Consider the following 12955-nt stretch of genomic DNA (forward strand, 5'->3'; position numbering starts at 1 on the left):
AATCAATTGTGTCCCACTTATCAATTGGTTTGGGGAAAGTTACTCCATCAACGGTAATCGTCGGTTCAGTCCACCTATACATGACAGATTGTCAAACTTTTTCATCAATAGATTTTAAAAACGATCTCATCTGAGCTTTCCCAAACGAATAATTGGATCCGTCAAGTAGGGGTGGTCGAACCATAGAATTTCCCTCACGAATTGAATCCATTATCACAAATCAAACAAGATCTCATTCTAAAAGATTTTTAAAAAAAAAAAAAATAGAACGACCTACTTTGATACCAATTGAAAAATCTAAAAATCCCCTATATGTTGATTTGTGATTATGTATCAATTTTAAGCAGTAAACAACAATTCCAATCAAACAATCAAGACAAATCGACTCAACGGTTTTACATGGAAAAACCACAATTGGAGCACCTCCAATTGTGATAAAAAAATCACGGACAACAGCCATAAAACAATCCGCTAAGAAGATATAAAGGAATTACGTAGGTATACTCTCAATTACCTAGCGAATCCACGCCCGAATTGAACCAACCCCTATGTGCCTCTTCCAACCCCGTCTTCACCTCGGAATTGTCTTGACGATGAGCCACTCCAGAATCCACCAACGCTTCAGGCTTAAATTCTTCAGAATCCACCGAAGAACAACTCTCTCTTTTGTGTAGAACAAACAAATAATCCTTTGATGTATACTCTTTAAACCATGAGTTGAATACTCAATCAAAACATCAAAGAAAACTAGTAAAATATCCCCAGATATAAACCTTAATATTCAAAAAGAAGATCTGGAGCAGTAATCCTAGTTTTGAACCAAAACAAATACTTATAGAAATCTGGGACTGCGAAGCTCGCTCAAGCGAAGACTCTCTCGCTCGAGCAAGGAACCAAAAATGCGTGTTTTCTATAAGTGGCTTCACTCGAGCCACACATCCTTCGCTCGAGCGAACAAACCCTCTTTCAGGCCTTTATGCAGACGCAGTCCTTCGCTCGATCGAGCATTTCTTCGCTCGAGCGAGCAAGGGCAGACAGGAAGCTTTGAATGCAATTTTGCATTTTGCTTCGGGGGCGCTGCCCCAAACCCGCCAAGGGGCGTTGTCCCCTGGACCCCCGCGAGCTGACCGGGCAGCTCGATCCCCGTCATAATCAGCGAAGTGGCAATCTTGAAAGCATTAACATCACAAACTTCTCTGCAAGGCACAATTCGGGTTGGATTCGCATCTAAAAACTCATAGCCTCACTGAAATAAAAAGTGCGAAAATAAGTACAACTGAAAGGAGTTTTGTCAACCGGGATTGCCAAGAATAAAAACCTAACAATATTCAATGTGAAAAATTTAGGAAAGAACACTGGAAAAATAATATGTTGTGGCCTTTCTAATCAATACTAACCTAGCACCATCTTTTGCAAGGTTTCTACAGCAAGAGTGTCGGACAATACAAAAACTAGATTTCTAGTCATAACCTTGGAAACAGGTGTCTCCGCAAGATTCACCTCACCAGCAACCAATATGAAGAATATATTTGAGTCAAAGGTTAGTAGTATTAACCAAATTGATGAATTATGTGAAAGTTAATAAGCAAGCAACAGGATTGATCTCTTGTTCTAATTGTTGCAACCTCTAAAATCATTGTACTTTTAATTGCGATTTTGGAGTGACATTGTCTATCAAGTTAACACAATAATTTGCATTGCCAAAACCATGAAATCATTAAGGTATTAATGATGAAAGGAAAGCAAATGCAGTCCAAATTAGCCCGAAAACATGCTTCACAAGATGAATACGAGGTTCAGGAAAGCAGCCATCATCATACCTACCTTCATTTTGGAAACATAGTTTCACATTCAACACAACCATACATTTCCAAATTCCATATCTATATATGCATAACATTATGTGAACATAGGGGTATATATTCATGTATATACCCAAGAGTATGGGTAGGCATTTACCTCCCAATCTTCATTTGTCCAAAATGCACTTTTTGAACCAGAAACCCGATTCTTGTTACATGGTCTATGCACTTCACTTCTTGTATCTGAAGCTGCCTCTGACCTTGAAAATTAGTTTTTCTTAATAGCTAAATCCTCACTAATGGATGAAGAGTTAGAATTCCAATCAACATCATTCAGTACATCCCCTTCAAGAATAGTTTTCTTGGAAGCTTTTAAAGCCCTCGAAACTTCATTATCTTTTACTTCAACAGCCGTCTTCAGTTCTTGGATCCTTGCCTGATAATGGTCACACGTTAGAATATCCTGAATCAAATTAACCATGGTCGATTCACTTATTCGGTCGTGATGAATTTACCTTTAGTTTCTTTATCTTCTCTTTTGCCTTCCCGAGTTTGCGAAGAGCACGGGCTTCTCCTCTTCCTAGAACATTGCATTTGGCTATCAATTCTTTGCAACTCCTGTGGAAAGAAGCTATGAATTATGTGCCAACTAACAACTAAACCAAAAGAAATGAAACTTGTAAAATGACAAAACAGAAGCAAATAGATGTTCTAACATGCCACATAAATCACAATTATGCCAAAAGTGTTCTTTTTTCCTTTTCTATGAGAGAGAGAGAGAGAGAGAGAGAGAGAGAGGGAGAAAAATCATGTTGCAAACAAATTTGTTTATAGTCAGCTAACTGTGTTGCCTGTATGTTTGAACTCTGCACAGCTGGCTAATCATGACTTTTAGAATTGCATTTTCAGTAAGTATTTGTCAGTGTTATACCAATTAACCTTATTTCTATGCTCCTGTTGAGGGCAAATGATTCATTTATCCGTTATTTTGAAGTATTGGAAATGTATACTAAGTTGCCTGAATTGAATAGTAAATGTTCCTGTTCATAATTTCTTTCTAATATGGCATAACAGTACCAAACTGCAATGTGATTAAAGGGATAACACAGAAGGATATTTGCTAAACATGTGCACAGATTTGACATGGTGTTGAAACAAATTCAGTATTTATATTGTTTCAACTTTGTCCTTGAACCAATCAAGCCTAAACATAAACCCAAACCAGATTGTTCGTTGCCTCCGTCCAGAGTTTGAAATTAATATATTTATAATTTATTAGAAAAAAGAAAATACCCCCCCCCCCAAAAAAAAAGGAATGACAGAGAAACTTACTTGTTGCGAATGATCAATTTCCCTATGCAACTCCCCTGGATTATCATCGCAATTGATCAATTTCTGATAGAGATTGCCTACTTATTGGAAATAAAGCCGACTAACATTGGCCTCCGAAAAGACCTGCTTGCATACAGGACATCGTTTCTTCTTCGCATTTGAACTGTACTCGATACATTGTTGAAGGCTAGGTTTGTCAAAAAAACACATCAAATTGAAGATCGTTCTCAAATAATAATCGATTGAAGTGAACAATTGTGAAGATATAACTATAATATGTGAGTATAGAAGTGACTGACCAAAGCTCGTGGAAGACATGGCCGCAAATGGAGATTGATTGAAGGTCTTCGATGATTGGATTGAGATCTTCGTAGCAGATTGAACATATAGGCTTGGTAATTGTGCTACCGCCATTGGAGATTGAAATGCGAGTAATCAAGGGGTCAGAGTTCAGATCTGAGCTTCTGGAAGATGAGAAAAGAGAGTTTTAGCGATAGAAAGTGTAGGTAGAGAGAGAGAGAGAGAGAGAGAGACGGTGGAGTTCACCTTAGTGAAATCGAAATCGCTGGTGCAGATGGTAGTGGCGATGGAGCTTCGAAATAGAAATCGCTCTAAAATCACTGAACCTCTGAATCTCTGCAAACAAGGATCAAGTCAGAATAAAATAGTGGAGCTCTGAATCTCTCACTAAAGAGAGAGAGAGAGAGAGAGACGGTGGAGCTCGCTATCTCGCCGGTGTAGATCGTGCTGGCGATGGAGCTTCGAAATCGCCGGTGCAGATGGAGCTTCGATGGAGCTTAGAGAGGGTTGAGAGAGAGAGAGAGAGAGAGAGAGAGATGTGTACGTATAAGGGTTGAGAGAGAGAAAGGGCTGAGATTCAAAATAAGAAAGGATGGAGGACGCGCGTGCGACTACCGCATTTGGAGGCGTTTTCAATTATAAAGCGGTGCCGTTTTGGTTAACAAATATGTGGCGGTTATAAAACGCCATTAAAAATTAAGAAAAGTGGCGTTTAAAAAAACGCCGTTAAAACCTATTTTTCCTATAGTGTTTTCTGAGTCATAAATAAAATAAAAAAAAAATAAAAAATAAAAAGCCATAACCAAACAAGAAGAAAATTGATCATAGCTAAAGAAGAAAATGATGTAACTAGAAGTGTATATGGTATGTGGTGTGTATGATGGAATTCTCCTAAAATAGGAGATAGGCATTTATAGAATACAATAACATCAAATAGAAAAAAAAAATACTAAGGCTGTGTTTGAATTATGAATTTCAATATGAATTTGTAAAGGAAAAGGAAAAACAAATAGATAAGTTTTTTATTTTTTTATTTTCTTTCTCTCATTATTGGCATATGAAAGTGTTGTTTTGTAAGTTTACACAACTTAACCATGTAAAGAGTGGACCCATATTCAACAGTGTCATCTGAGACATACCATTCAAAATAGTGTTTGATTAGTCACTACAACAAATCATACCTTTGGCGATCATTTTTGGCGACTAAACAAATTTTAGTTGTTGAAAGTATATTTTTTGGCGACTAAAATTTATATTTGTCGGCGTTGGTTCAAGATATCGCTCTAAAATATTTTAGTCAATAAATTTTGATTGGTCACTGTTAGTCCAAATTTTAGGCCAAAAAAAAATAAATTAATTAGTAATATTGGTTTTTCCCGACTAAAATTAAAATTAGTCGCCAAGTAGTACTTTTGGCGACTAATATTTTCGTCGCTGTTCAATAACCTTTTGGCTACAAAAAAATGTAGTCGGCAGACCTATCCCTTTGCCGACAAATACAGAAATTAGTCGCTAAAGGTTCAATTTTCAACCAGCCAAACCTTCATTTCCGTGCGCGCCCCTCTCTCTGTTATAAAGAGTTATAACATAGGGTAATACTACATATCATGAAATAAATATCATGAAAAACTTCATGAAACTAATCCAATGGTGAATGCATAACATACAATAAAACACTACAAACACTATAATCTAATCCAATGGTGGAGAATCTTCATGAAAACTTTTCATGACATTGTTTTCATGATACCTAGCATTATTGTATAAGATATGCATCAAGTCTTAAAGAGTTATTTAAGCCCGTGTGTACCATATGCATCAAGACTAGTCTTAAAGAGTTATTTAATTATGTCTTAATAAAATAATTTTAATTATGAAACATAGTGATGAAAGGGGTGCAAATGGTATGCCCGTGTGTAGCAGACCCTATGCATCAAGGTCAAATGTTTTTAAGCCCCAAATGTTTCGCTTAGTGAAAGGAAAGAAACTTAAAAAAGAAAAAAAAAAAAAGTAATAAAGAAAAAGAAAGTAAAGTGGAAATCTTATGGTAGTGTTTGATTTATTAAAATGAAAACATATAGAAATTGCATGGTTATTCCTTATCTTTTTTATGGAATGATCATTCTCTTACAATAATGAATGATAATTTCATTTATAATCCATTTTTCACATTTTTTTTTAATAAATCAAAATCATGATAGAATAAGCATTATTCTAATTCATTCACATGAATCAAATATAGCATAATTGTTTCATTGCAAAGAGGCATTTAACTAAAACAAACATGTCTATTTATTATACAGGAAACACTGTGATTCATTTCAAGTTGCATGCAACCCCTAATCACCGCAATCAATTTTCATTCCACACATAAATGAAACATACAGGGCTTGTTTGTACTCAAAATCAATTTTATTGGAACACATAAATAGACTATAAGGCAACCTTATTTAAGATCATTGCAATACATATTTAAACAAGCCTTGCAACAGTCCCTCTATTTCTTCCATGTCTTTTACCAGTTCCAACAAGAGCATCCCTGATCACAAGCAACTCAGCTACCACATCACTTATGTTGGGTCGTTCTCTCAGCAATTCTGCAGAACAAGCAATTCCAATTCGAAAAATCGAAGCCAATGTCTCCAAAATTTTAACAATACTCCAATTCTTACCAGTGCCCGTGGCGGTTTTGCTTGTTTCCCCCTCTCCTTGTTTAAGAAGAATTGGATCTGCAATCCTCTCTACTCCATCAGACAAAGCAATTTTGACAAAGTTATGAAGGGTCAAATTGTCATTAAACATCTCATCAGTGGGTCTTTTTCCTGTGAACATCTCGAACAAGAGGATGCCATAGCTGTACACATCGCCATATGTTGATACCTCACTTCCCATTCCATACTCTACAATTCACACAACAAAATCCAACTTTTCAGAAATGAAATAGGAATAGATGTAATGTTGTTATTAAATGTTTGCTATTTCAAATGATATATGTAAATAAACCTTTTGGGGAAAAAAAAATATGAAAGCATGTTTACCCGGTGCAGCATAACCGACAGATCCTCGTATTCCAATAGAACTTGATTGGTTTGCAGAATTGGAATGGTTGACTTCAAGAAGGAATTTTGCTAACCCGAAGTCACTTACATGTGCAGTCATTTCACTATTTAGAAGAACATTGCTAGGCTTCAAATCACAATGAACTATTGGTGTTTGGCAATGATGGTGAAGATAATCCAAAGCAGAACCAACATCAATGGCAATATTTAACCTTTGAAGAAGATTCAAACTCAAGGGCATATCATCAACCATATGTTCTCCAATATTTGGATGCAGCCACCCATCTAAGCTCCCATTGACCATGAACTCATAAACCAATGCTTTGAAATCATTGCCCTGATAATCAATACCTGAACATGCAGTTAGTACATTGACAAGATTTCGATGCCTAATATTCCTCAAGGTCTCACACTCCGCAATGAAGCTCTTGGAAGCTCCTCGATGTAAAAGGTTAAGTACCTTTGCCGCAACAACCGTTCCATCATCAAGAATTCCTTTATACACTGACCCAAAACTACCAATACCAACCAAATTGGCTGAAGAGAACCCATCAGTAGCTTTAAGGAGACCTTGGTATGACACATTCATGAGTAAATGTTTCAGTGAAACTGAACAAGGCTCCTTAATCTTCTTCTTGAACCAAAAAATATACACCAAACATGTCATCAAAATTGCTCCCAAAAGCCCGCATAATAAAGAGATAACGTATTTTAAACTAAAAATGGACCTTTTTTTGGAACCTTTGAAGTTACATATGGGTAATTGTAATTCAGGTACACCCCCACAAAGTTTATTGTTTCCTATGATTGAAACAGCACTTGCATTCTTGAAGATGCCTTTAACTGGCACCTCACCGTCAAAATCATTAAAAGACAGGTTTAGTTCCTGCAAGAATACAAAACCTTCTAAATAATCTGAGATTTTCCCTGACAAATTGTTGCGAGAAAGATCTAAAACTTGAATCCCTCTCAAAAATCTCAAAGACGAAGGAGTGGTCCCCTGAAACAAGTTGGCTTGCAAGTATAGGATTTCCAATTTTACACAACTACCGAGAGTGACTGGAATTTCACCGAATAACTTGTTTTCAGAAAGGTCCAAGGAACCGAGATTAATCAGATTTCCAATATTTAAGGGAAGTGAACCAGTTAGATGGTTTTGAGATAGGTTTAGAAGTATTGACAGTGATGAAATATCAAACACTTCTTTTGGTATTGTACCACTAAGGTTGTTGGCACTAAGATCCAATAACACCAAATTTTTACATTTCCCCAAACTTGCAGGGATGCTTCCATGAAGTTTGTTTTCTGCTAAACTGAATTTGGATAACAAAGTTAAATTTCCAAATGAGTTGGGAATATTCCCTGAGAATTGGTTTTCAAGTAACGCAAACTCTTGTAGCTTTTGAAGCTGACCAATATTAGGTGGAATATTACCTGTGAACTGGTTGCCTGCCAAAAAGAGGTTTTCCAAGTTGATAAGATTGCAAATCCCTGCCGGTACATCTCCAGACAATTGATTGTAAGTTAGAGATAAGTCTGTAAGCTTAGTAGAGAGATTACTAATGGATTCCGGCAACACCCCTCCAAAATTGTTCTGATTCAGCTCCAGCAGATCCAAATTTGTGGCATTAGTCAAAGAGGATAGAAAGCTCAAGTCATCAGCGTTCCCACTTCCAAGACCATTAAAAGCAACGACGAATCGCTGAAGTTTTTGCAACTTCTCCAGGGAAGGAACTTTTCCAACGAGTTCATTGCTACCCACACCGAAGAACGCCAGATTCGTGGCATTTGAAATGGATACAGGAATGGAACCAGTAAATTGGTTTCCACCAATGCTGAGGTATTCGAGATTTGGGAGAGAAATGCCAAAGTGTAAGGGAAGACTCCCTTCAATTTGGTTAGTTCCCACGTCGATAGCCACAATAGATGAATGATTGAAAAGCGAAGGAGGAATTGTACCTGATAAGCTATTTTCATTCACTACAACATAAATTAGGCTTGTCAACCGACATAGAGCATCAGGGATGCTCCCTGCCAAATTGTTTTTGCTTGCCAGAAGTTGTTGAAGAGAAGACAAATTTCCAAAAACAGGAGGGATAAGTGCTATGAAATTGTTGGAACCGATGCTAATGATTTCGAGCTTTGACAACGCGCCAAGCTCTGAAGGAATTCTTCCCACTAGCTTGTTGTTCTGGATGTTGAAAATAATGAGCTCAGAACAACGAGATAAGTTGGCAGGAATGTTGCCGGTGATGGAATTGTTGTGTAGGCGTAATACTTGCAATCTTCTCAAACGGCCGAGTTCAGGAGGAATTGCACCACTGAAGCTATTGTTTTGTAGTTGTAGCGCTCTGAGAAAGCTTAGATTTCCGGTCTGAGGTGATACAGTTCCTGCCAATTTTTGGGAACGTAAGTCCAATTTCGTGACCCTCTGGTGACGACGACCACATGTTACGCCATGCCAATGGCAGAAGTGAGTTGTTGCATTCCAGAAGCTCAAAACCTGCAGAGGATCTTCGATTACTCTGGCTTTGAATGCAAGTAATGCAAGTTGATCTGTCTCGTTCCCTCCTGACCTAGAGGTCAATTTGGTGGCAAGAATGCTTGATTGCAGCAAGCTCATGCAACATAGAAGTATATGTATGAAGACTTTAAGAAATGAACAAAACTTACTAAAGCTCAAACCTGAAATCCTCATTTGTGTTGAGGTTGTTTATAAATACATTCTTTTCCATGTAAGTAGTTATATATATTACTTTCACAAATGTTACTGTTTTAGAAAAATATGTAAGTAATATGCTTGTGTAAAAGAGATTGAATTTATATAATATAGAGTTTAAATATAAAACAAATTTGAATCATAAATTATAAATAAGTTGCTTATTTAAGTGGTTGTCAAATCATTTCTTAATAAAATTCAGATTAAAATTTTTGAAATTATGATATAATTGCATTACTTGTGGTTTGTGAATCAAAAAATTATTTCTTTGTCCAAGGACACTATCTGACGGTGCCTCGGACTAATCACAAATTATCGTATCCCCTTTCATTTTTTAATCACTGAATATAAAATTATAAGAAAAACTCTTTTTACCAATCACAACATATCTGACACCACATAAATGTGTTCCCAAACCACCAAATAATGCAAGTCCTGTTTAAGGTTGTTGAAATGGGTCCATCACGTCAACTGATAGAGGCTAGATTCGCCTAAACACAATAGCATATAGTAGGTTGGTTAGACTTTTCCAAAACCATCAAATAACGTATCTCCTATTTAAGGTTGTTGAAATGAAGGTTTTGAAAATCGAACCCAATAGGCTAGTTTGGCCGGTTGAAATTTTGGTTTGGATATATCTTTTAAACCATTTCAACTCAAAAATTGGCCTATTTAGAGATAATCAAAAAAAATTGACAATTGAACCGCCTAACTGGTTGACTCAGGAACGGGTCAGGTGAACCGGCCGGATTGATAAAATTAAAAATTTTAAACTCTTTTTTTTTATATTTTCTTACTTTTTTTTTCATTCATTAATTCTTTCTTTCTTATTATATATATATATATATATATAAGAAAATTTTAATTAAAAACTCTCGTTTAAAAGTCTCTCTTGCGAAGAATCACATTCAGGGCTTAAAATTATTGTGAAAGTCTCTACTTATTTATAAGAAAAAAAATCTTTCAAAGAAACTTAAAAAATCCATATGGGATTCAATCAAATTTATTGGAGGAAGACTTGAAATTTTGACATCCCTCTAAAAATTTTGCTCTTCTTTCAATCAAATTATTTGAATTAAAATCATATAGAAGGAATATTGAATATTTAGTTTCCTATTCCAAAATTGAAATTAATAATATTTTTAAATATATTATTATATTTTTTAGTAAAAAAATATTAGAGAAATATTTAAGATAATTTAATATTTTCAATTTTTTTAAATTTATAATTTTATTACTTATATTTTTATTTAAATATAATTTTAATTTATTTATGATGTTACGGTTCAATTCCGATTTAACTCGACGGCTGAATCAATGACCCGTCCACTCAATCCCTTTTCTGGTTTGCTCACCGATCCACTTTTTAAAACACTGGTTGAAATGAGTCCAGCACGTGAACTGATTGGGGCTAGATTCTCCTAAACATAATAGCACATAGGTTTGGGTAGACTTTGTAAAAACAATTTTAGGATAAATTACCAACACACCTATAAAATTTACTTAAAATATGAATTATTTTTTGTAATTTTAAAAATTATTTAAGATTTTTATATTCATAATAAATAGTCCATTTTATTAATAAATTATCAAGTTAATAAACAGTTTTTAATAATATTAAAATTTTATTTCAATTAATAATTCAAGTAATTTTATTATTGTATAAGAGAGCAGTTAGAAATTTCATATTTGTAGTTAATTTTGTTAAATAAAAAATTTCTGACAATGGGATATTATAATTTTTCAAACCACGGTGGGCAATCTGTATGTTAAACAAACCTCAAGAGGTGCATCTATAATTTGTCCTAAATTTTATTTTTGAGCACCTTTTGAAAACTTAGCTATTTCAATTGGTCTTTTATTTTTTTAAAACTATTTTATGAGATGAAAAAAAGTTATGTTTGGAATGATTTGTGAATTTTTTGACATTTTGTCTTAGAGCAATACTACATCCTTCTAATTTTATCCCTCCAATTCCACCCAACTGACACGACTAAAACTCATATGAAGCGGTCTCACACTCCTCTCCTCTCATCTTTAGCCCCCTCTAATTTCACATCATTGAGGATGAAATCAGGGGGTCACAATTAGGGAGATGAATAATTTTTCTTTGTCTTATTGACTATTGTAACATTTTTTGTATTTGTTGGCTATTTTAGCCAAAAGCCAAGTCGCAAAACATGGCAATTTATTGTCAAAAAGTTTAATTCCTAGTAATGATATGTTTTAAGGGAATTTGTTAGGAAATCCTCATACTTGTATCTTAATTAGTTCATAATATATTTTTGTATTCCAATTAATCTAATTATTTAGACATTTAATCCACTAAATTCTAATTCTCATGTTTAAGGTATTTTATAGACAATTTTACCCTTATAAATATTTTTTGAATCCTTAACAACTTGGTGCGCATATTTTGGACTAGTTTGTGCTTTTTATATATTAAACTTTCAATTCATAATTTTGTTGTACATATTTTTTTTTTTTAATGAAATTTATATTTTTGAAATCTAGTTAACAAGATCTATTAAATTTCACTTGAATTCATATTGTCAATATGAACATTAATGCACGTTTTACCCTATTATTATTAGAGGTATTTTGGTAACTATGTCACCTGTATGACTTAGCAGAATAGAAGAAAATAATTTGAAGTGAAAAATAAGTAGTTGAAGAGGGATTTATGAAAAAATATTTTTTGGACCCTTAGCGTGCACTATTTTAGACTATTTTGTACTTTTATGTACTAGTGGTTGGGCATGTGATTTTTTATCAACTGTTAATATTGTAATTATGCATGTCTTTTAAATTGGTATATGATATGTATACAAAGTATGGAGACTTATATGAATAAATTGATCTGTATCCAAAATACTATTAAGTAAGAAATGAATACATACTTGGCTGAAGAATTTAAATGAGAAATGAGAAATTTTATAAACATAAACATTAATTTATAGCTAATTGTTGAGATCACAATCTTATCTTAAACAATAAACAATAAGCAGGTCATTTAAATATATAGTATTACACAAATTTTTTTCTATCAACTTCTCATTTCAATTTTTCATAATCTGTAACTGTAATACAATTGAAGATATGAAATTAATTGCACAATTACACAATTTTGTTTAATAGTTCATCTCATAATACAAATTCATTGAACTCACTATTACATATTTTTTGTACACTATTGGTGAAAGAATTCATTAGTATTAATATGTAATATATTTTTATAATAAAAAATTATTGAGTCTCATTTTTTGTGCCAAGAATATCTTGCATAATGAAAATATAACATTAGTCATTATTATATTTTCATTTATATAGAAAACTTGGAATAATTTTTTTAAGAAAATGGAATGATATTGTAACTTAATATTTTGATTGATATAAGAATTTATAATTATTTCACGATATTTATAGATCTACACTTATAAATGTTTGCATGATCACTTTAATGAAACCATCAAGTTACATAATTTATTATGACATCTGTAAGTAATCAGCATATAACAAAAATTGATTGAAACTTTTTATTTGATGTACTTACTTTCTGTATAATTGAGTTGTTGTGATAATATTTGGACATCATTTTTTTTCCCTTATAATTTGACTAAAATGTGTGCATGAGGTACATTATTTTTCTTGAACATCACAACAGATAAGACAATTCTGGTTTCAGCTCATCTAATTTTGCTTGGAGAGCATGTTGAGATGGATTTTTTGTAGTTTTTGTTTCA

The 12955-nt window shown here is 33.8% G+C and overlaps 1 protein-coding gene across 2 annotated transcripts; it reads right to left on the reverse strand.

Annotated features, from left to right (window-relative positions):
* Window positions 1-5702: 5702 nt before the first annotated feature.
* LOC114259373 (putative receptor-like protein kinase At3g47110) lies at window positions 5703-9295 on the reverse strand. Of its 2 annotated transcripts, XM_082876569.1 has the most exons (3): window positions 6473-9257; window positions 6107-6334; window positions 5703-6031 (listed from the first exon to the last, which is right to left on the reverse strand). In XM_082876569.1, the coding sequence occupies exons 1-3, from the start codon at window positions 9189-9191 to the stop codon at window positions 5907-5909; spliced, it is 3072 nt and encodes a 1023-aa protein (XP_082732695.1). In that variant the 5' UTR covers window positions 9192-9257; the 3' UTR covers window positions 5703-5906. The 2 variants fall into 2 exon arrangements, with proteins under 2 accessions (XP_082732695.1, XP_028055181.2); XM_028199380.2 differs by having other exon boundaries at window positions 5703-6334; window positions 6473-9295.
* Between the last annotated feature and the right edge of the window lie 3660 nt (window positions 9296-12955).

The sequence above is a fragment of the Camellia sinensis genome, chromosome 1 (genome assembly GCF_055761805.1).
Source record: "Camellia sinensis isolate YWXY chromosome 1, ASM5576180v1, whole genome shotgun sequence".
Taxonomy (NCBI): domain Eukaryota; kingdom Viridiplantae; phylum Streptophyta; class Magnoliopsida; order Ericales; family Theaceae; genus Camellia; species Camellia sinensis.